The sequence below is a fragment of the Leptidea sinapis genome, chromosome Z, assembly GCF_905404315.1.
Source record: "Leptidea sinapis chromosome Z, ilLepSina1.1, whole genome shotgun sequence".
Taxonomy (NCBI): Eukaryota; Metazoa; Arthropoda; class Insecta; order Lepidoptera; family Pieridae; genus Leptidea; species Leptidea sinapis.
Genome location: NC_066312.1, coordinates 14,965,988 through 14,990,940, shown reverse-complemented (window position 1 = coordinate 14,990,940; position 24,953 = coordinate 14,965,988). Strand labels below are relative to the sequence as shown.

Sequence of the window (24,953 nt, the reverse complement as noted above, 5' to 3'; positions counted from 1 at the left end):
TATAGTTTGCCATGTTAAATTTTTAGACACACACTGGGTCTCACTTTTTTTCGCTAAGTATAAATTTTATATAACATAGCGGAAAACAATTTTTGTATGAAAAAATTGCCAGTGAGTTAATTACCCTAAGCCTAAGTATCAGATTTTGAATAGAATGATAATAATGTGAGAATTGTTGTAGTTAGGGACGAACATTCGTGAAAGTAATGTTGAATATCCTACTGTTAAATTTTATAAAATTGAAAAGTGTTTAAAAAATTGTTTGTTTGTTTCAATATAACTACAAAGTAACAATAGAACTACAAAGTATCAATCTTAATACGTTGACATAATATTTTCTTCGTTTTTTCGAGAGAAGGAATATTCATTTACGTATTAAGACATAATACTTAGTAAGTAGGTATATTACGTCGGACTTAGATTGAAATTAACACAACATATTATACCGACAAAAATCTCCCATATACCCCCTGCTTAATAGATTTTCCAACGAAACATCAGAGGCCCCACAGATTAAAATCCACTACCGACTAAAAACCTCCCCTTAATATAGCTCACAACCGCGAAAAGTCACTCGATGAGACTCTCGATTCTTGGACCAGCTTATTGTTTAGATTAGAAGAATTTATTTGAGATTAAAAGAAGAATAACCACGTGTATGTACGTATGTGCTACGTCTGGTATTTTATTGTAAAATTTAATACCTATGAAGGAGCCCTTGACTGTACCAAATTTATAGCGCTAATATGGGCAACAAGATGGATACCAATGCTTGTTGCCAGAACCTCAAATTGTACAAAGTCAATGTGTCATACGAAGCGACACGCTTGATCCAAGTTGGCTGACTTCCTGCTTGATAGCTTAGGCGCCGGTTGTGCAGGACTTGGGCACAAGTCTATTCGCTATGCTAGGCGTGGAGTGCGGCGAGCAAGGGTGGCCCCTTTATATATAACGCAGAAGAGGGTATTGACCACGCGATGGTCTAAGGTGGAGGTGCCGGACAGAACGAGAGGATGTGCAAACTCTCCAACTGCCGTAATATAACAATCTACTAAAAAAATATTTCTTAAAAACTCAAAATAAAATTTAAGCTTACATTTCTGACGTGATGTCCTACGACTGACAGTTTTTCTTAATTGGGTTTTCTAAATTTGAATATATTATATCGAAATTATCATACTATATTGAAATGTCAAATGAGTATTAAAATGGAAAAAATCCAAATACATTATCGCATTTTATTGTATCTTCATAGCTTTTGGTATTTTCAATGTAACATATGATTTTAGTGGGCATCGTAAGAGGTTACGAGAGGCGAGTACTGGCGTGCTTGTTTTTAACTATAACTGCGGTCGTCGCAGCAGCCTCCTATGATCGCGAGAGGCTTGAGATAGCCAAGCAAATACTGGAAGAAGTCCCGCTCACAGATGGGTCTGTATAACACACTAACACTTTTATATTTTATAAAATTTTGTAGTAATGAAATAGCATTTAATAATAAAGGTCCTCCTCCCTGCTATGTTGGCACAGCGGCAAACGAAAAAAGCGAAGTACACACACAATTACATGCATTGACTGGACGGCAGCATACAAGGCAATGTGACATCGAACAAACCTCTAATTTGAAAAAATATAACGTTTTCAGTGTTTTTGACGTTGAAGTCTAGGTGAATTGGCATAAGAAATTTCAATTGTATATATATATTGTATTTTATAAAATACTTCTTATCCTTTTGTAGTAAATTGTGTGTGCTGTAGAATTATTTGCTTTAAAATAAATGTAATAATATTATACATCTAAAAATAAAATCAAAAATTTGAGTTCCAGATGTTTTGTTTACCCAATAAGACCGCTTTATAAACATACAATTGAGAATTGTATAAATTTGCCATCACCATTTGCCATTTTTTTTATTTTTGCAAACTCATTTTCTCGGCATTTTTGGCATGTAAATTTATCTTGTTTTTTATTAAATGTACAAGGAAATTTAATCTACTTTTCAATAGTATATCATTTGTAATATATATTATATAATATGTTTCGTAAAATCTTTTTTTTTTAGCCATTTATATTAAGTGTCAGAATATTTGCTTACCCAGAGACAATGGCGTTGTTCATTATAATTATTAAAGGAAACTCACCTTATTAGTAAGCAATAATCAAGGTGGGACGTCTGTCAACCTAATAAAGAAGATCCCATAATGATCAATTGAGTATTTTTCTCAAAACAAACAATAACGTAAACATATCAAGTGCGTGCGGTGTCGAGTTTCAATTGAATAAAAGTCAAGTACTAAAAGAAAATTATTTTAATATATGTGTATACGCGCGCTGTTAGTCTAAACCGGCTGCACATGCCTCGGACATCCAATGCGTTCGGTGAAAGAACAACAGATTACATAGTACCTAGACTGATTAATAAACTGCCAGGTGACTTGACCGACTCGTTGTCTGAGACAAATTTAAAAAAATACTTTTTAAGACTTCACTGACCACCGTTCAACTTATCGTGCATAACTATGAATTGTATCGTAGACATATTTTATTTCACATCATCATCACACAATTTAATTTACAAAGTTTTATTATACACCTTAAAGTAAAACATAACAATATCGCTTAAAGTAAAATGATATTTGTGAACATAATTAACAATACAATCAAGAATGATGCGAAAATGGACACCGCTCAGCGTATGCTGTAGCAAATGCTACAGCGCTGGTTTTCAGCGTAGCCCATTACGAGAAGAACTCGCGCTGTGGTTTAGAAACGTTTGAAAAATTTAAATACTTACAGCATAACACATACTTACTTCAAACTGAAAACCTACCCAAATAAGTTATACGTAGAAAAACCAACATTAAAGAATAAAGAAAGATAAAATTACCAATATAAAAGATACAAAATATGCAAAACTTGACAACAAAATATGATACACAACAAAAATTACAAATGCTGCGATTACAATATAAAATTAAAATAAAATAAATCCAGTTCAGAAAATATATATATTATATATATATTCAGTTTACCTAAGATAAGTGGGGACCATTTTGCCACCTATTTGTAAATCTTTTTGATAGTTTACTAAATAGTTTTTGTATTTTAATTTAAAACTATATATCAAGTACTTTTACTTTTATTTGTAAAATTATAATGTATAGCTAAGTTTCTAACGATTGTGAACAATTTTTTCTTTTATTAATTTAACTCTGTTGGTGTAGACTTAATTTAGCAATTGTACAAACCTCAGTGGTTTTTATTGCTTTGAAACCGCAATGTAAAATTTGTTTTTTATTAATAAATATATGCAAAAAAAATCAATCTATCTAGTCTTATCTTCGGGAAAACGTATTTTATGAGGTTTCACATTAAATTGATAATATAATATTAAACCAGCAATTTTTGTAAATAATTTAAATATTTCTTGGAAATCGCTAAAATTAGTTTCATACACTTTACTACACTAGGATCGTTTTGGGTTTAAATACAACACATCTCTGTGCCCAATCAAAAGCTGCTTTTAAAAATAAAACATTTATCATAACCGTGTTTATTTATACGCGAGCAGTCAGCCGCGCCAAAACCGCAGTATTCAGTCAACTGGCAATCAGAATTTTATAGGAGTTTTGTTCAAAATTTCATGTGTTTTAAAAATTTTGCGCGGAACTGTCATTCATAATGAAAAATGATGATTACTGGCTTCTTTCAGTCGGTGAAAGATTAGTCCTTATGACAGTAGACTAGCGGAATATATAGACAAACGAATATTTTCGAAGCAGCAGCCCCAGCACCATCTGACGTAACTTGGACATGAGAAGGAGCCAGAGTGTCGACGCAAGTAGCGTCCCACACCAGCGCCCTTCCCCGTGCCCAAGCCACCAGCGTCATTCCATCAGGACGCTTGCCATCGCGGCGGGTAATACCATTTGGCTGGTATATTAAGAGCGGCAAATGCCCTGCGGATGACTTCATTAATGCTGGCGTGACGACTGATACGGCCTGCCGATTTTAGGCAGGATAACCCGTGGCGTCCAAGAGCATCTACCTGAACGCCACATCTACATTGATGTGGTTCATTCAGTTTTATACCTAGCCGGAGTGATACGCATATTGACAACATATTTTGTTCTGGTGATAATATCCGTCAAGACATTGGCATTCGCCTTAATACAAACAATTCTTTAAAAGTTTATGAATGAGTGAATTAATGTTTTATTCAACAAGATGCTCAGGTAAAATATGTCAAAATAATGTCTGATGAGCCTTATAGATTTTACCAGTGTATCATTATATTAAATTAAACAAAAAAGTTAGGAAAACGGTTGACCCTAAAGGCCCTGCAAGTTCCCGCTAATTCCATACCTGAACGCTTCAAATATCGCATAAGTACATTTTGACGATTTAAAGCTATTCGTGCTCAAAAATTTGATAAAAGTTAAATAAAACCCTATTTTATAAGTCTTTAAGCCGCAATTACTTTTGAATTGATGAACCGATTTTCACGCAGTCGCATTCGACGCAATTTTTTGAGCCTCATAAATAATATTTGAGTTTAAATTTATCGAACTCGGAATTTCGAAATAATTCCGCAAAAACACTTTTTCGGGTTTCTTTCGTCAACGATAACTCAGGAACTAATCAACCGACTTTGTACAAGCAAAGCTTAAAATAATAGTAATGATTAAAATGTCAACATAATAAAATCCAAACAAATTGTCAATATCTTACAAAATCCTTATCCGTTTGGTAGTCCCTAATTTAATTTAGGTACATAAGATTATCACTAAGGAATCCAGAAATATTATAATAGTATTTACTTATATGCCACTCCTGAGTTCTCCTATTGAATTTATTAAAAGTACTGCTTTTATAGTTTTCAGGACGTTTATTGTACATAGTTATTGCCATGTACTCTTTCAAACATAAATAGCCTTTTAGGAGGTTTGTTCCTTCTCTGAGCTCTCCGAGATCTCCCCTCATCCATCTCATTATAACTTTTAAAATAGCTTGGATTTTTCTTGACTAGTTATATCAATTCATATATTTACAGGTTGTTAAAAAAAACCTGTACTATATTTAGAGGCGTATATTGGTATCACGTAATGAGAACATAAATAAATTGATTTTCAGGAAATAAGCACATTTATACAAAGTGAAAAAATTATAAATAACGTATCCGATTATAAAAGTTAGGACACCACTGCCTGCGCCCATTTTAATTTTTTCCGCCCACACAACCATTTCATTCAAGTACATGCGAAAGGCGCGCGGGTGAGCGGAGGCAAAAACGAAAATTTGTTAAACACTTTAATTTATTATTATGACCACTTGCTCAGCGTCTCTCAATCTACTCGATGTCACCGCCAATTACTTCTATTAGTGCAACGTTTCACGATATTGGCACCATCATACATGTAACACCATCGCGTCTGTCTTAATCGTATCGAATACTGTAACGATCCGGGCTCTCATTTGCTTCTGAGTGTCACAATTTTTTGGAACACGTATTTCTTTACGTATTCTCAAAGGTAAAAGTCGAGCGGCGTTAGTCGAGAGACCGCGGCGGCCAAGCGACAGGACCTCTTCGCCCGATCCATATAGTGCCATAGTCTTCTTGGAGATACTCTCGAACAGCGCGCGATAAATATGGTGGAGCCCCGTCATGTTGCATAGACGCTGCCCGCAGTGTACTGTCGCTAGTGCAGGCGCTGGAAAGCATTGCGAGACGGCAACTCCAAACCAAGCGGAAGTTCATAACATTGTTCGTAATCCCTACGAGCTGCACCGTCGATACAATTATTGCGTCTTAAACACAAGAGCATGTTATGATACTCATTGTAATTCTAATTTTCGCGATTAGCGAAAGTTAGCATTGGCATCTATCAAAGGACGGCTTTATACGTTTGAGCCGCCCCTCAGCTAATACTAGCTATATACCTTTGGACCGAGGTCAGGGCAATGACCTTAGTTTACTGGTACAATAAAAAAGTCAGGGGTTCTCAAGATTTTTGAAATTATTTAATACGAAATGCTCTTTTTACTGTACCTTTTAATCTTAAGGGTTTTGATTTTTGATTTTATGTTTAGTGGTGTCTCCGCATTCGACTTCATATCCGTGTCAATTGTCGCACATTTATATACATAAATATATGAATAAATATATAGTTATCTGTCTAAAGGTTGCAGTTCCCATAATGCTCTCAGACAGTCTTTTTGTATTATCAAAACTTTATGAGCACATACCGAGTTTCTCCACAGGATAATGCTATACCTTAATAGCGATGAAACACAGGTGATCTATCAATTGAAACACGAACTTTCTTTCTGCATGGGAATATTTTTTAATTCCCATTTTGATGCATTATTGTGATTATTAAATCAAAATTTGTAGCCTTCAGTTGCTCTAAAAGCCCTGACGTTGACTTCCCTCCAAGCTTGGGTAGGTCGTGCCTTATCACCGTGTTAAAATATGAATATTAATTAACCTCGAAAACAATGTGTGTAATGGCGGGAAAAGGCCGATATTTCTAACATAGCAAAAGCTTTCCAAATTTGAATTCAATAATAAAAATTGGAAGTTTTTATTTATATGATGTTTATCTAGAACCTAATATTTTCACATCTATGAATAGGGTTATACATAAATGTTATGATTTTCATAATATAGTACAATCTATGACATTCCATTCCATTAGGGATCAAAAGTGACTGCCATGCAAATTTTCGAAATGTGATACCTGATGAATTACAAGAATGTTGTTTTCCTTTCACGAGTACTGGCACAAAGCCATGACACCTTCAATAGTGCTATTAATGGTGCTTTCATAGCCCAAGTCGACCTTGACACATTGCACGGGAAAGAACATTCTTCATTGAGCGTAGCTGAAAGTTGATAGAGAACTCTTGGTCTTGTTTTTCACTATTATTGTTGGAAAACTTCGGATACTTCCACATAACTATATACATGACAAATGATATAATTTCCTCGAAGCGTATTATATAAATAGGTTGTTAACAGAGTTCTGCAGCAATAGCCACAAATAATAAATCTCAACAAAATTATTAAAATTATCATTACGCATTATTAGTATTCAATAACTAATAGCAAATTGCTGCTATTGTTCACTTGAATAATGAAAATAAATTAATGGAATGCAATTTAATGAACAAAATTGTACACTTATTACAATAGTATCAGTAATTGGAATAACTAGTTATTAACAAAACAGAATTGTTTGCCGTAAATTATAAGAGATGTTATTGAATGAATTTGTGTTTTGTCTGCAAAATATTAGGGACTACTAATGCTTGCCACTTTTCAGTAATAAATTTAAATCTCTAATTAGCACATAAAACAATGTTGCTATAAAATACAAACTCATACACATATTATGTATTATAAACGCCACCGGCATGTTTTCAAATTTTCATTATAGTGCTTTTACAATATTTACCACTTTAGTTCAATAGTTTTCACCTCTTTCTTACAGTCTGTTAGTCATACAATAATGACAATAATACAATAAAATAAAATAAAATAAAATAGCCTTTATTGTTACTGGTGTCTGAATTTTCTTATAAGTAAAACTTAGGTTAGCTTTACTAGTATTTGTCTCTCGACAAAGGCCTCCTGTAAGGACTTCCACTTAATTCGGTCTCTAGCTACTCTCATCCAGTCGGGTCCTGCTATCCATTTAAAATCGTCCTCCCACCTTCTAATCTGTTTACCTTTTCTTTCGTTTCCCGTCTCTTGGACACCATTCTGTAACGGTTTTTGTCCATTTCTCTTTCTTTTCCCTCAGAATGTGTCCAGTCCAATTCCACTTTTGATTTTGACACATCTTGTGTGCGTTTATGAATTTTGTCTGACTCTTAATGTTTTCTAACTTAACTTTGTTTTGTCTCCTAACTCCAATTTTTATTGACACCACGAATAATTAATTAATTGTCATTTTAAGTTGCAGTTTTATATCAAAGATGCAGAAAGTGTTAACACAATGTATTCAATTTATAGACACAATGATCTGCCGTGGAATATACGCAAGTTTCTCAGGAATCAGATCAATGAGTTTGAGTTGGATACTGATCTGACGCAGGTTGAACCTTGGTCAAAATCAAAGTACTCGCATACCGATCTTCCTCGTCTTAGAGCTGGCATGGTTGGTGCACAGGTGGGTTTTCCTAACTTTAAGATTTACTTTAAGACTCGTATAACATTTTTTTATTACATATTTGAAACAGTCATACTCCTACTGTAAAAAAAGACACAAATCCTTGCGAGGCCAAAGAGCCCGATAGTGAAGCTGTTTACTATTTTTTTTTTCATAATATCATATTTCATTTTTAAATACTTAGTATATTCACTATAACGCTTTGTGGAATGCTGTGTAGGTTACACTTATATTTTTTAAATATATGATAATATGAAGTTATAAGTGAAATAAAGGAAAATTTATAAGCATATAATATAAAGGAAAATGTATATATATACCCACCATTATTTGTGGTGATTTAGACATCGATACCCCTTGTGTGAGTGAGTGAAGAATGTATTTTTTTTAGTTCATATGTGTTGTTGAAAAAGTTACCTAGTAATAGTCTTAGTCTTTTTTGTTGTTTGTAAGTAAACTAAGTAATTAACTCATTTCTGAATATACACAATTCGCGTATATTATAACGGCTGTAAAACTAAGTAGATACATTTATGAATATTATACCTAATGTTTGAATTGAGATAAAAATTTACTATAACAGGCTTGAAAAGAAACAAATAATAATTTTAGAAATGAATGCGTGAATTTTGGATGGTTTCTATTAACATAATTGTTATAGTAGAGATAATTTCACAAGAGAGGATAATAACGACCTTTGCTGAAAATTTGTATTGAAAATTAATGGGAGTAGTAATATTTTGGAATTCATATTTTCATTGAAGACCCACACAATTTCCGAACCAACCGTGTTCATAAAAGCTAATTTATGACGTTTCCTATCGAGAACGAACCGTCGCCAATCAAAAAACTTCTTCTAAATTTGAATTATTTTTGTTTATTTGATTGTATATGTCTTTAGATTTTTCTTGATAGATGTTTTAAGTTCTCGACAAACAAAATTTTAAAACTATACTTTCAATATTGTTTTTCCTCTTCCATTGATATTTCTAGATTTATATTTTTTTTAAATACAACTGATTTTTCTTAGATATTTTTTATATAATATAAACATGTGTTTATTCTCTATCTAGTTTTGGTCAGCCTTCGTTCCATGCGGCACACAAAATAGAGATGCAGTACAACTAACATTGGAACAGATTGACGTCATAAAACGCCTAGTTGATAAATACCCGCAATATCTGAAAATCGCCATCTCGGTAAAAGGTAAGATGCTAATTCTCCTTTCATGGAGTATCTCATTCCTGTTATGAATATAAATAAAAATAAATATAGGCTTGGGCGCGGGGAAGGGCGCTATGTGTGCGAGGCTAACTTGCCGTTTATTGATAACGTAGACTAGACGATGTTAAATAGAGGAATGATTACACCGCAACGTTAGTATGTACAGAATGCCGACTAGTGCACCCTTAATATTCATTTTTTAAATAATTCATCAGATATATTGGAGGCTCATAGCGCTCGGCCGCGTAAAATAGCGTCACTGATCGGCATTGAAGGTGGTCACTCTATTGGAAATTCACTGGGCGTGCTTCGAAGCTATTACCAGCTTGGTGTCAGATACATGACACTTACACACACATGCAACACGCCATGGTAAGATATTTAACATAATTTGACTTAGTATTATAGTTATAAGTAATTTTAAATTTCTAATATTAATTTTTTTTTATTTGTATTGGATATTGTAGAAGATTTGATTTGATTTACTGGTACCTCGTTATAGCAATAAATAAATAGTTTTTCATCTTTTGATGTGATAAAGAGATAATTTGCTTGCGGCTAAGCGAAATCATGAAATTTTTACCATGTATTCATTACTGTCAATATATTTCTTGGCTAGTAAAGAACCAACTACAAAAAAGATTCCCATATTGAAAATCTCTCGCACCAGCGGACTTATGTTAACTGAATATATAGGTCCGATGCTTAGAAATCGAACAGAATAGTTTAAGGGTACATTTGGACTATCTAAATATATATATTTCTTTTGTGCATCTGTTGTAACTGAACTCCTCCTTAAAGATTGGACCGATTTTAATGAAACTTTCTGTGTGTCTTCAAGTGGATTCGAGAATGGTTTAGATTCACAATTGAACTCCCTCCTAAGCGGATTTTGATGATTTTTTTTTGTGTTTACAGTGAATTTGAGATTGGATTACATTCTCAATTCCGTCTGTATAATATATTTCTCCTGCAAATGCGTATGTTAGTGAACTCCTCCTAACGGCTGGACCGATTTTCCTAATTTAAGACGTGTGTACAGGACAACGTCTGTCGGGTACACTAGTATCAGTGTATAATATTCTGCCTAATGGTGTCACTGAAAACCTAATAGTATTTAAGATGCTTACTGCAAGCATTGTAATTGTGACAGCTATGTGAAAGTTATTATAGTAGATACATTAATTAAGTGATTGCGACGCCAAATTATTTTATAGGCGAATTTTAAGGCCTGTACTAACTACAAATACTTAACCTTAATATAACTCATATAACTATACTCAGAAAACCCTCACGTTTACGAAAATCTGAACTGTGTAAAAGTATATGTCAGCATTTATTTATTAATATTTTTTACTATAGTTTACCGACCTTCAGATATATAAAATTTAAGTTCAATCATTCCGAAACCCTTTCCATAATAAATATGTACATAATCTATATCACTGCAAAATATAAAAAAATTATGTTGGTAATTCTCTGCCTTAATATCTTGCATTAAATGTATAATAAATATGTTTTTTAATATGTCTTACCTTTCATCATAATGATTATAATATTAATTTACAATTTAACTTAGTAAATTTGTCATGAATTTATTTATTTAAGTTTCTTTTAGTATTTTCTTTTACACATCATAGAAATTCTCCTGAAAACGTGATCTGGAAAGGTCTTGAAACGTCGGGTTGACTAAAATAAAAATGTAACTTTTACGCAAAAATCTGATGTAAAACACACTTACAATTACACTTTTATTTAAATAAGATTCTAATTATAATTCTGTATGTAATTAAATTATTGGAGATTTTTAACCAGAATTAATTATTTTTCTATGAAGGGCTGACTCGTCAAATGAACCACCATCAGCAAACGGTCTTACGGATTTCGGTGAAGTAAGTCTTAGTTTAAATATGATTATATAACAATAGAACTAGATTAATTTTAACTTTATCATTAAAATGCATTTAACGCAGCCTTTACTTATACACATCAAATTTATAAATAAGTAAATTAAAATTAGATTCACTTATAAGTTTTTTGAACAATAATTAGTACTCAAAATATTTATTTTTATCTTAGTCACTTTAAATAAAGCAACAGAAATGTAAATAAATTGAGATCTTCTTTAGGTTTTGCATCTAGTTAATAGCATTAGTAAAATGTTTTGCATCTTATGCTTTCATTCAGTATTTTAATTTTAAAAGCTTTTAGTGTAGCCTACGTGACATTTCATTTAATTTCAATGCAGATCACTCATTTCGTACGACATTTGCATATAAATAAATAATTACATTGACGAGTAATAATTTTTGCAACACATTTGTGTTTTTTTTAATGAAAATAAGGGACAAGACGAGCAGAGCGTTCAGATACGCTCTGCCCATAATAATGCAGTGCCGCTCAGGATTCTTGAGAAACCCCAAAAATTCTGAATGGCACTACAACTGCTAAGTCTCATTTTCCCAATAATTTCACTAGCTACGGCGCCCTTCAGACCGAAACACACTAATGCTTACACATTACTGCTTCACGGCAGAAATAGGTGCCGTTGTGGTACCCATAATCTAGTCGGCTTCCTGTGCAAAGGAGCCTCCCACTGGTATATTATTAGTATGATTATGAGTATGCTTATACATTTTAAGATAATATGTAATTCTACATTTTGTTCTTGTGCAGAAAGTGGTTCGCGAGATGAATCGCTTGGGGATGATAATAGATCTATCCCATGTGGGAGAGAATACGACTCGTGCAGCGATTCGTGTGTCCCAGGCTCCTGTCATATTCAGCCATTCCTCGGCATACAGCCTGTGTTCACACAACAGGAATGTTCCTGATGACATATTACAGTCATTGGTAAGCGTTTTGTTCGATATTTAAAATATAGAACACCCCTTCAGTTCAAACATAGCGTCGATATTTTGGATGAATAATATTGACAATCTTAACAATTATTATTAAAATACATCTCTTGGCATAATTACTCATACTCTGCTTGTCCTTTAAATTAATTGAAAAAAAATATATCTATTTGATTTATTCGCAGAAAGAAAACGGAGGAATAATAATGGTTAATTTTTTCCCTGACTTCGTTAAGTGTGCACCGAATGCTACTTTATCCGACGTTGCTGGTAAGGTTAAATATGTTGTAACCAACAATTTTCTGAGGAAAAAATTAATGTTGTGTGGAGTTTTAAATTGAAACTATTCATTATATTGATAAATTTTTGAATCATAATATTATTAGCAGCATTGCTGTGATTTATTAATACTGCTATTGTTAGAAGTTCATAAATATTCCTTAAATAAGCTTGAACAAATTATAAAATACAAATGGATAGTTGAGATTAAAACTTTACATATTCCATGAAATATTGGCAATCTTCCGACTGATACAATATGTGCCAAGTTATTTCCCGTTTTAACACTTCCGTATTATATTAATACGTAAAGTGAAAACTTTGTACACCTTTTTAAAAAAAATACGCGAATTATTGAAAGTGAAATTTTACACGTTACGTTACAAGTGAAATTTTTTTAAAGCATTTTTTTTTATAAATTTCCTTATAAATACATTAAATTTATTACAATAAATATTACATTCATGACTTGAATGACACACAATATAAACACACAGACATCATAGAGGTATTTGACAAATAAACCCATATAAAGTTTAAACTTAATATTTAAATGAATTGTGGTCTAATTTCAAGATCTGAGCGACCGCTAGTATATGTAAATATCTATTATAATATTAAAGATATGGCAGTGGTTACTGATACTGCGCACTGCGGTAGAAGTCACGGGTTCGAATCTCAGCAGGTGTAAACATTTATATATTGAATTTAAATATATTTTTTTCCGAGTCATTGATGTTTATATGTATATACTTAGACACATATACTTAGACATACATAATGTCTAAGTATATGTGTATATATCGTATATATGAAAAATAAATAAAATTTATATATCGTTATATTGTACCCATAGTAGAGGCTCTGCCTAGTTTGGGGCAAGATAATTTATGTAAAGGTGTGTTAATATTATGATTATTATTAAAAGATAATGTCAATTAAATGGTCAATCTATAAGATAATAAATACATTAAAGTATTCCTAATCGTGAACTATAATAATGAACTATATTACTAAAATCAAATTTCGTTGGGGTTAACAAGACGTGAATTTTTTATATTCGATTAAATTCTTGTCGTTTATTAGATAAATTATTTTTAATTTTTAGACAGTCCTAAAAAAAGGTTGTTTATAAGTTACTCGGAGCTATAAGGTTATATTATTGAGGTTGCCTAATATACGCGATATAATATGCATTAAAAACATTTATTTTCAGAGTTTTTTTTCTTTTCTACTATGTCGCAATGATAAAGGTATTTGCTTAGATAATAATTTATGCGTCTAGACAGAGCCTCTTGCTGCTACCGCATCCGATGAAAACAGGCCAGGTTGGTGTGCGTGCATTGCTCAAAATAGAGTTTAACTGTCAACCCTTTTCGACGTTTTCACAGCTGTCACTGTCTTTCTCGATGTATAAATGATTTAAGGGTATTTGTTAAAATAATATATTATCTAGTACAATAATTTTGTGACTTTTTTATTTAGAACATTTCCATTACATCAAGAGACTGATCGGCGCTGATCATGTTGGCATTGGAGGGGATTTTGATGGTGTTAATAGGTAACAAAATCTTTAAATTTTATATTTTAACTACTGTATTGATACTGAAGAAAAAGATATGAAAAAAAAATTGTTTAGACGTAAGAGTACAGAACTATAGAGAGGAAAAAAACATTCAAGGTCACGTAACCGACATGCAAATCCGCAGCTCTTAGTATTACGTATAATATGCACTCGCGGATGTACATTGGGTTTAGAATCTGTATGCGAGATCCATGGACACACAACTAGTTTGTATAAAAAATGCTATTAATAGTAATATTATTCAGTTATAAAACCGACTTAGAAATATCTTCGAAATGTAAAGAAAACCACGCTTATTGAAATGCTAATATAAATCAAACATTAGCGAATATGCAATTGTAAACGAATTTCGACTACAATTTCGTTGGCGAATCGAATTTTCCTTGTTATTGTTATTTAGAAACATGAACAATGTTTTGAATTATTCGATCTATCATGATTTATAAAATACCTCTTCTTTCTGGCATTGCCTATTACTAAAAATATACTTCCTTAGGTGTATAAATTGATCTTATAAATAAAAAAATTAGCTCTTTAAACTCTAGACGGGTCGCGACCCGGTACCGGGCCATCAAAATGAAATACCAGGTCGCAACATTCACGCCTTGATTTTAAAAAAGACCATAGAATAAAACTTTTGTAATTTTTCGGGAACTTCAAAAAATACTGCGCACTAAAATTTTGTGACTAAAGCGATACCAATCAGCGATTATTATTTATATACCTAATTGATGATTATTATTTTAACGAATGGAACCAGCTTAAAAGTATAAAGTGGATCTTTATCTTTAAGAGGCAGTGTGAAAATTACCGGGCCATGGCAGAACAATGTTTGGGAATCACTGCTCTACACAACAGGCTATCTCTGACTTAAGCGTGACTCTTGGCATAGGCCTCCTATAGAAACGTTTCACATCTATAAGTGATTTATGGGAGAAAAGATGTATTGTAGACCTTCCGTTCTAAAGCAATGCCCAATTAATTTCATTACCAATATGTTTTCCAATCATTTGCTATTACATTGTTTATTTCCTTAGTGATTTGGTCCGTATGTGAGATAGGAAATTGGTAAGTAGTTGGTTATTAATTTACATCAATTTCTGCAAGATTTGTTAATATACCTTTTTTTAATTAAATATAAATTGATTGGAAGTCCTACTTCATCACTAACATTAAAAACTCACATAATTCTATGATTAAAGATTCCTAATCTTTTTTTTAAGTTTAACTTATGTTTTGTTGCTTGTAGTTTACAAATCTGCAAATTTGTTAGAAGTTCTACTTCATCACTTTGTTCGAATCAATATTTTTGGGGGGATTCTTCACATAGAAATATTATGTCGCTTGAAAAACGAAGACGCTTTTTTCTTTTATGTTGATCCCAGTCTAATTTTAGAAACAGGTTTTCATTGTGTGTATGTTATCTAGTTGGGAAATTATTTCGAAACCCAGCTTGTTGTATTGGTGGATTCTCTTAACCAGATCCAATAAGTTACTAATACGATCTAATATAATCTTACCTAATAATAAGGCTACTGGAAACCCAAACGCTGGAAGCTATTTCGGTCAACGGATCAGCCTTGCTGTCACTGCAATAGCAATCCAACGCGGTAATGCTGCCAGTATTCTTGGTACGCTTCCACGTAATGATAGTTTTAATTTTATGTATTCGTAGTATTGTAAATATAGTTATAAGATTTGTTTTGTTTGAATAACCTTATAAATGGTTGACATGAGGCTTATTAATATTTAATTACCGATATATTCATTTGGCGCCTGCTTGTAGATAAGAATTATATTAGATGTCGTATATGCCATTATTCTGGGATGATGCCAGAGAACAGGACTTTGTTTAAAAAAATTGTCGAGTACAGCAGTTAGGCCCTCCATTGTTCGTCTCAACAATTCATCTTTAATATTGTCTGGACCTGGAGCACTCCATTTTTTTATTTAATTGCATTTTTGTACTTCATTCACTTGGTAATATTTCAGGGTTTTGATGTTTGTATTTTTGTTTGCTTGGATTTACAGAAATTTGTTGATATTGTTTTATATCCTTGCTTCATTAGTAGGTTTAAGTAATATATGTATAGTAACATTGTGTTTTGTACCACTTGATTTTTAAATATGTTTTTCTAATTTTTGATGCCTCTTTTATTTTTTTATATTTTGTTATTTATGTATTGTTTCCTAACTTCTAATTTAAATAATAAATTATTTTTCATCAATAAGTAGTAAGTAGTGTTCAGTCACTTAGTTTAGAGAATAGTTTTGTTTATTTACCTTACTGAGTATGCTACAAAATTATGTAAATTGACTTTGTAGCTTACCATAAATTGTTTTACGCCGTTGCTTTCAAATTTGGCGACTTCGTGGGAACTCAATGCAATACAATATCAGAACGCAATGTAAATCGAAAGTAAACTCATCCAGATGTTTATATTTTGGTATCACTGATTAAGTTTAAGTTATAGCTCCTTACGTAATTTTTAGTTCTTGAAATAATTACGATTCTAACAAAAATATTTGTTTTGAGGCAAACACGTTTATAGCCACCAAAGATCGTTAATATCAGTATATGTTATCTATTGCTTATTAATCTTTAACCTTATTATTATTATTGTGTTTATTTTGCATATTTTACTGCCAGGGCACATGTTAAAATAAAACAGATATATCTCTGTGTTTTTTTAAATGAAAATAAGGCACGAGAAGACCATGACGTTCAGATGATGGTAATTGATACGCCCTTCCCATTATTATGCAGTGCCGTTCATAAAAATTCTGAATCGATTGAAAATTCGATTCCAAAAATTCTGAGCGGCACTTCAATTGCACTCGTCACTTTGAGACACATGATGTTAAGTCTCTTTGCCCAGTAATGTCACTAGCTACGGTGTCCTTCAGACCGAAACACAATAATGCTTACCCATTATTGCTTGACGGCAGAAATAGGCGCCGTTGTGGTTTTTTGTAATTTATGTTTTTGTGATGACTTTTTTGTTAAAAAAATTTCGTATTGAATATATTGATATTATCTCCATATGTAAGAACTACTTCATAGGTTGAATTCACGTTCAATCATAACGATGATGGTGGACCGCGGTAAAATTAATTCACCCGCTGTTACTGTGCATTAACGAAATATAGAGTCGTAATGTTATAATGAGGCATACAGTGAAAAAATGAGCGAAATATGGAAAAACAGTACCTATCATGACAAAATGCAATGAAAGATGGAAATAGCGTGAGAGGTTGAATAGAAGAAGTTGAATGAATGTGGTGCTGAAGTATTGTGGACCGAATTTCACGCAAACGTCTCAACTTAAAACGATCGATCAGAATTGAATCTGCTGAGGGCGGTCCCGTGCATGAATGCACTCGAATGAACTCTAACAGAGAGAAATTTCGATAAATTATAAGGCGCATTCAGGCTCATTACACCTGTCCCTAGGTGGTTCCGAATAACAATACTTCTGGCCAGCTACGACCCCTAAATAACATATCGAACGAGAAGAATAATTTCTATTGAAATACTATTTATCTATACCGAAATGCATTGGCACGTGTATCGTGTTATGGGCTTAAGATCGTCCTTCGATGGCTACGAGTAAATTATAATTTGATATTAAATCTTGTTATAATCTGAACATTGTATAATAACAGCATAGAATATTTAACAGGTTTCAGTGCATTCGGAGATCTAAAAGATGTCGTAAAAGCCTTTCAGCCAGTGCTGTGCCAAAAATCGTGTTGTATCCCGTTGTGCGGGAGGCCGTAACTTATTTATTTCTATATATATCATAGAGACAAATATACATATATGTTTCCCGTTTCAAGTTTGACCCATAAGTTAAAAAAAAAATAGAGATGGAAGAGGTCCCTAACACACTAAGTAGTGATATTATGCGGGTAAATACGGATAACTTTTCCATAGTGGGTCAAGATACCATAGGAAATACATTTGGGATATGTTGCCATAGTATAATTTACTACAGTAACACAATCACTATAGCGGTAAGTGAAGTGGGTCAAGTTATGGTGTCAAATGTCTTGACAGGCTTTTCTCATCAAGACTTTTCCAACGATATAATGGGGTCTGTTGTGGTTGCTGAGGAATAAAATTTGCAACACCGGCGTTATATATATATATATATATATATATGAAATAAACCAATACTACCCGTAACTATGCCAGATTTAAAAATTTTAAATCTCTAAAATACTTAGGAGTAAGGTGGGATTCAAAAGTGTCTCACGTGTTCGGATACACTTATAAAAGTTGTTCTTCTTCTTTTTTAAATTGTGTAAATTATTTATTTTATTATTTAATTAGTAATAATATCTTTTTTATAGTTTAAAGGAAAAAGCGTGAAGTTACTACTATTTCAAAATCAAATATTTTGATTAAAAATAGGACGTAATGTTACTTATTGAAAGTCAAAAGACCACCTGCTATATTGTTCCATTTTTAACAGAGTGCCGCGAGGTCTAGAAGATGTTTCTAGATATCCTGAGCTATTTGCTGAATTGCTTCGAAGTGGTCAATGGTCGGTTCAAGAGCTGAAAAACGTGGCTGGCTTAAATTTGCTTCGTGTAATGAGACAAGTTGAAAAGGTACAATAATTACTGAGTTTTTCTGTGTTTAGATACTAGTAAAAAATGTTTGGCGATTGAATTTTGACTCCTTATACTTAATCTTTTAGTATGCATCATGCTATGGGTATTTTACCGACTTCAAAAAAGTAGAAGGAATTTTGTGTGCGTGTTGTTTTTGATTTTTCTATGAAATCATTGAGCTTTTGAGTGAGCTCCTTAAATTTAAATAATATATAAAGCATTTTTGGCTCTTTCACAACAAATGGCCGCCGGTAATATTAAACGCAACTATTATTTCACTCACTTTAAAAAAATATTTTCGGCTTGAAGTTTGGGGTAATTTTTGTGTTTAAATATGCCACCAACTTCAAGATGTTGTAGAGAAAGTTAAGTTTTCAGTAGATATTAATTTGATTTTTTTTTATAACATTATATAGTAAAATAGTTATAAATATTTAATCTATTATATACCATTTTACTATACAGGAGTTAAAATTTACTTTGTTTGTCAGGTTCGTGATGACATGCGCACTAACGGTGTAGAGCCTGAGGAACATCCTGATTCATCCAACGACAACGGAAATTGCACAAGCAATGCCTTCTATGCTGACTTTGTTTAAATCACAAACTTCGTACTTTGCACATATCAGGCAGATTGGATCTTATATTTTTATTTGCATTACGATAATGTCATTTCGTAACTCATTTAAGTTACATAAATAATAAGAAAACTTTGAATACTTACATCTACAGGAAAACGAGAGTTTTTATAGATACAAGCTCGGAAGCAACGGAGTTCTTTTGAAATTATTTAACTTTCCTTATTTCAAGTTCTTAAATGAATAATCGCAGCGTGTTTAACACTTTAAATGTATTTATTAAAAGCTTCGAAATATACTAAATTGCTAAGTAGCTCGGTCACGCTTGGCCGATTGGGTCGAAAAATAGTCTGGCAAATTATATCAGGCAGTTATGCACATTTTCTTAACCACTCCTATCTGGCTGATATGTGTACAAACAAGAGGTAAAACGCTATTCGTATACCATTTCGATTTCGAATATTGATAGCTGCATAGTATTCTGTGCGTATTATGATGTACCTAAGGACATTAGTAATAGTGTTGAGATAATCAATTTTACAGTATGGCGTCATTAAATTGACACTTGTATTTTTATGCACTTATTGTAATAATAAATAACAATTAGTATGGTATATATGAAGTACAGTAGTTGCACGACTTTTTCTGACTATAGCAGAAGTTTTACGGACTTTCTTAATCCTTTACTTCGACCAGAATGATGAATCTTCTTTTAAGAACACTTAGGTACAATTTGTATATTACGTTTACCTAACATAAATGTTTTAGTATTTGTATTTTAGTTGAAATTAAAAAAAAATGTTCCCTTTCTTCCTTCCTTGCAACGGGCAACTCAACAACCAGCCTTATTTGCATGTGGGATAGGCGGTTAATATTGTCATCCTCAAGGTAGTTTATTACCCATTACCAAGGAGAGTCCTCGGTGACTCTCGGTGTTTAGCCCCGTATGTGGCCACACTCCCAAGCTCCAGAATGATATGTGCAAATGTCTCTTTTGCCTCAATGCAAGCCCTGCACATATGGGGATTGCCTGTGACACCTATTTTCAGCAGAAGCTTGTTAAAAGGTTCGTGAACCCGGTCTATATGAGTTATTTCGATTGTAAACAAATACTAAATTTAAATGCTCGAAGGTTGATAATGAGTAATATTTAAATATATCTAAGACAGAAGGCGAAAAATTGCTTGAATATAATAAATACTTACATTAATAAAATAAACCTTACATATAATCTTGGTATTAAATTATATCTGAGAATAAACCAAGAATATGCTAAATGTGGAATATATCGTTGACAACACTGTCAATACAATGATAATTTTGAAGTATCCTAATTTAAGCCATCCAAGTAAACGCGGGAAACGTTATGCCCCCGAATAAACCAATCATAAAAAATATCTATTGGTAATAAACATTTGGCTTATTCTCAGGTATATCTTTATATCAAAGTTATTTGTAAGGTTGAATGTTTATCAATTCCATTTTCAAAGTATTGAATATTATTTTGGGTAAACTATTATAGTTTCATTTTAAAAGAGTTAATATAGAATTTATATAAATTATCTACATTTACATAGTTGAATGAGCGAGCTGAAGAGCTAGTTTAAGATATTGGGTAAAAATGTCTTTAAATGACTGAAATTTTTTGAAAATTGTTTACTAGTTTTAAATATTCCTCTTCTAGTTTGTGTGGACTTTATTTGCTATTTTGTGATTGGTTATTTTGTGGTCTGACTACAATAACAAGAGATATTTAATAAAAAGTGAAATTGAGTGCATTGCTTGTGACTCTTATTAAATATTATTCATTACTCATCATTTCATGTAATAAAAAACCTGTAACTTTTCAATGCGAGAATATAGAAACTCCTGTATATTGGCGACTATATTTGTAATTGTCTAATATCTGTTTCATATAATTTCATAGATTATATGGTCTAGTTAAAACAAAATAGTATTTTAACGCCAATATATCGCAAAGATTTAATGCAAAAGAGTTTTAAACTCATTTTCACTTTTTAATAAAAATTCTCCGTACGAACGCAAATTCCTATGTTTTTATTCATAATAATAAAAATCGATACGGTGAATATTTCTAGATTTAATATATATTGTGTTTTGCTGAAAATCAGGTTATATAAGAAGAGCAACTAAAACATGCAAATTGCTTTGTTCATTTATGTCCTTCGAATATAATATATCTTGCAACAAACGGAATATTTTCTGTGTGTCTCTAGAAGTTCAGTAAATAACATACATTATTTCTCAAACTGTCTTATTAATAAACGTAGTGTAAAGTTACTCCGAGTTAAAAGTTATTTCTCGTTGTCATATAATTCTATAGTGACAAAGGTAAGATAATAACAAAAAGTTTTAAGCTTGGAATAAGTTTACTTCTAGTTTAATAACGTTAATAACACAGTAAGCTTTGCAATAAGTAACTCCTGCTAAAATGTAATGATGCCAAGTGATAGTGATTTAGATTATGTTTAGATTAAACTCTTTCCACTGACTACTCTTATTTCTAGAGTAGATAATTGAGTATTATTCAGCTTTGACGTTCTTTTATGAGCAAATGACATAAGTTTAAATTTTAAAAATCAATTCCATAATATATATATATATATATATAAATATAGATCTTTGGCGCTTATACAGTGCGTTTCCAACCAAACTGTTTGAATAACGACGATAAGTTGTTTGCTTGTTGGTATATATGAAAGTGTTATAACGCCAATATTATTAAGATAATTTTTAAAAATCCGGTAGATATTTCTTTCATCTTAACTTTCTAGTGAGAGAAAATCATTTAACATCACGTCACCAGAAAGTTTATATATTATTTCATAAAAAATATGAAATGGTTAAATTGGCATCTAAATTAACTAGCGCTTGATGAAAAAAGTGACGAGACCAGCAAAGACATTAACGTAATGATAAGTAACACGCCCTGCCCATTATAATACAGTGCCGCTCAGAACTAATTGAACCCAAAATTCTAAACGTCATCGCAACTGCTCTCGTACAAACCGAAACACAGTAATACTTACACATTTTTGGCAGAAAAGGCGCGGCTGTGGTACTAGCAAGCATCCTGCGCAAAGAAGCCACTGGTGACTAACTAATAACCTAATTTCCTTCCTAGTTCTAACTATCGATCTTGTAGATTAACCTTTAATACGCGTACTTTATTACATTCCGTCACGCGTGGGGTCCACATATCCCCATAAACATTTAACATTTATGTACGGTATTTTTAAAAATTTCCTTAATATAAGTTTTTACTTTAAGAAAACAAACATCATTATTAATGCAAAGTATTTATTATTTGCAAAACAATCAGACTTTAGAACTTTTAATAACAAACTCATATCAAATCAAATTCGTGCATACATTTATTTTGGGAACTTAACTAATGTATTACAATTAACAAAAGTTCTGACTAACATAATTATTAATTACTAATAGAATTTGAATCAGAAATTCGTAATGATAATAATAATTTAGAATATTAAAGAAAATAAAAAAAATACAATGCCTCAAATACACAGAGTACTCTAGTAGAGTAATTATAATCATTATAAATTATTCTTTGGATTGGCATGGCAAACAATAAGTAATTGCAAATAATTGCATTTTTTTTTGCAAGATTTACAAGCAATAGAACTCTTTTTACTACTTCTTTCTTAGTCACCTATCTCTTCAACGATCCTAAAGGCATGTCAGGAATTACTGCACTTTCAGAATCACTAACATCCTCCAGTACTTGCGCAATGTATGGTGACTCTTTATTCCAATTACACTACACTAGTCCTGAAAAAGAAACAAATTTTAATGTACATGTGAGAAAAGTAACTTTGTAGAGTCACGGGTGGGGTCCACAGGTATCCCCACGAGAAACATGTACTTACCTTAGCGGAAGCTCGACGCAAGTCCATCCATCGAGAGTCTCTGTGATGCACTGAGATTAGCTGAAAGCGAGAAATGGTAACTAGTCAATTTGCAAAAATACCGGTAAAATAGAACGCGTGGGGTCTGCTTAGACCCCGGCCCTGTCGTTAAAGGTTAAACATTCAGAGAAATCTGTTTTCATATACATATTATCTTTTCAATGTTTGTATATGAAATAATTAAAAATATTTATTTTAAAAGTAATTTTTTTAAGAGAAGCAGAAAAATTTATTAAAGTACCACCAACATGATTATTTTTAATATCTCGTTTTTTAAATTTGGAAATATTCTCGTTATAATATGAGCTTTGTGGTGTAAGAATTTGCGTTTGTACCGAAAGGAAGATTGTTAAAAGCGTGTCTATAAATAAATGAAATGGTAAAATTCTTCGATCATCTATCTGGTCATCAACGCACCTTGCGATATTTTTCTAACTGTTTTATAATTACTCATGTATTGTTAATAATTAAACACGATTACTACTATAAGTAAATATTTTTGTTTTATTCCTTATCCTATTGTTATCGATTCATTCTTGGCGAGAAGACGAAAATTTCTAAAAATATACCAACGAAGAAGAAAAATGTCGATGATGTTGGTGGTGAGGGATTTAATAATGATAATAAATAAACCATATATATCACAAGTTTTAAAATATAATAACAATTCAAATTCAATTAAAATATTACAAATGGTCTGCTTATATTAGAACACCGTGCAATATGTCCAACCTATTTCTATTTAAGTGGCAGTTGTTCTTGGTGTTTTGTCTAATCTTGTCGCTGCTTACTCTATGTATCTTAGACGCTATGGTCTTATTCATAGTGACTTATTAGAGGTTTAAAACATTGTTAATTGCTAAAAAAAGTTATTCAGTATCGTAAATTCTAAGCCCTCGATAGCAAAAAAAAATGGCCAATTTCAGCTGATACGTATTTGACGTTTATTTTCGATGCCAGTCAGTTTATAATATTAATATGGAGTCACATAATTCTTAACGCGGTAATTTTTTAAATGAAACGAAAAAAAAATATTGTAAATTGAAATTCGATGCATTTAAGCTTATCGGTTTTAATCTTTTCGTTTCCGCTTTGACTAAAACCTATTAATGTGAACGAATATTATCTCATCGCGCGTTTATAACGTCGGCGACAATACACTCGGCTGAAGCAATGAAGTTTCCTAATTCCTGAATAGGTTTAACTTTTTTGCTTTCTTTTTTCTTATTCATATTTTTGACCATGTATGTGTTTGAAGGTTATTGGCAAGTTGTTTTGCGAGCTGTCTATTTTATATATATTTATATATATTATTATATTTTGTGTCTTATTAATACAAAATGCCTTTAAATTGTAAGTGTGTGTAATATTTATTAAGTGAAATATGTTCCTCGGCGTAATTTCAGTCATCGTTGCCCTGGGTATACTAAATATCAATAAACTAGTGCTCAGATTTAGTCTAAGAGTCGGTGTAGAATATTTTAATTTTATGTATTCCCATATTTTTGTAAAGATCTTTCATGTCTAAGCCCTTAAAAGGTGACGATAAAATGTCTGAAATCGATTCCAACATTGAATTAATAATTAAGGAATAAAATTCACAAACGGTCTCGACAGGTCCAGTGCCGATTTACCAGAGTGCAGGCAATTAATGAATAAAGGTGTAAGTCAATACTCTTTTAGA

General features: G+C 32.0%; 1 protein-coding gene across 3 annotated transcripts in view; it reads left to right on the top strand.

Annotated features, from left to right (window-relative positions):
* The window catches only part of LOC126979197 (dipeptidase 1-like), a 44,050-nt gene extending 20,287 nt beyond the window's left edge, over nucleotides 1-23,763 (top strand). The window contains exons 3-12 of one of the 3 annotated variants that reach the window (XM_050828440.1): nucleotides 1,290-1,431; nucleotides 8,019-8,175; nucleotides 9,249-9,381; nucleotides 9,615-9,771; nucleotides 11,237-11,291; nucleotides 12,076-12,252; nucleotides 12,443-12,527; nucleotides 14,022-14,097; nucleotides 18,600-18,738; nucleotides 19,233-23,763. In XM_050828440.1, the coding sequence (XP_050684397.1) occupies nucleotides 1,290-1,431; nucleotides 8,019-8,175; nucleotides 9,249-9,381; nucleotides 9,615-9,771; nucleotides 11,237-11,291; nucleotides 12,076-12,252; nucleotides 12,443-12,527; nucleotides 14,022-14,097; nucleotides 18,600-18,738; nucleotides 19,233-19,340 (1,229 nt within the window). In that variant the 3' untranslated portion in view covers nucleotides 19,341-23,763. Of the gene's footprint in view, nucleotides 1-1,289; nucleotides 1,432-4,119; nucleotides 4,237-6,195; nucleotides 6,297-8,018; nucleotides 8,176-9,248; nucleotides 9,382-9,614; nucleotides 9,772-11,236; nucleotides 11,292-12,075; nucleotides 12,253-12,442; nucleotides 12,528-14,021; nucleotides 14,098-18,599; nucleotides 18,739-19,232 lie in introns of those variants that run through there. The other 2 variants (XM_050828442.1, XM_050828441.1) reach the window with 2 other exon arrangements.
* Nucleotides 23,764-24,953: the final 1,190 nt, after the last annotated feature.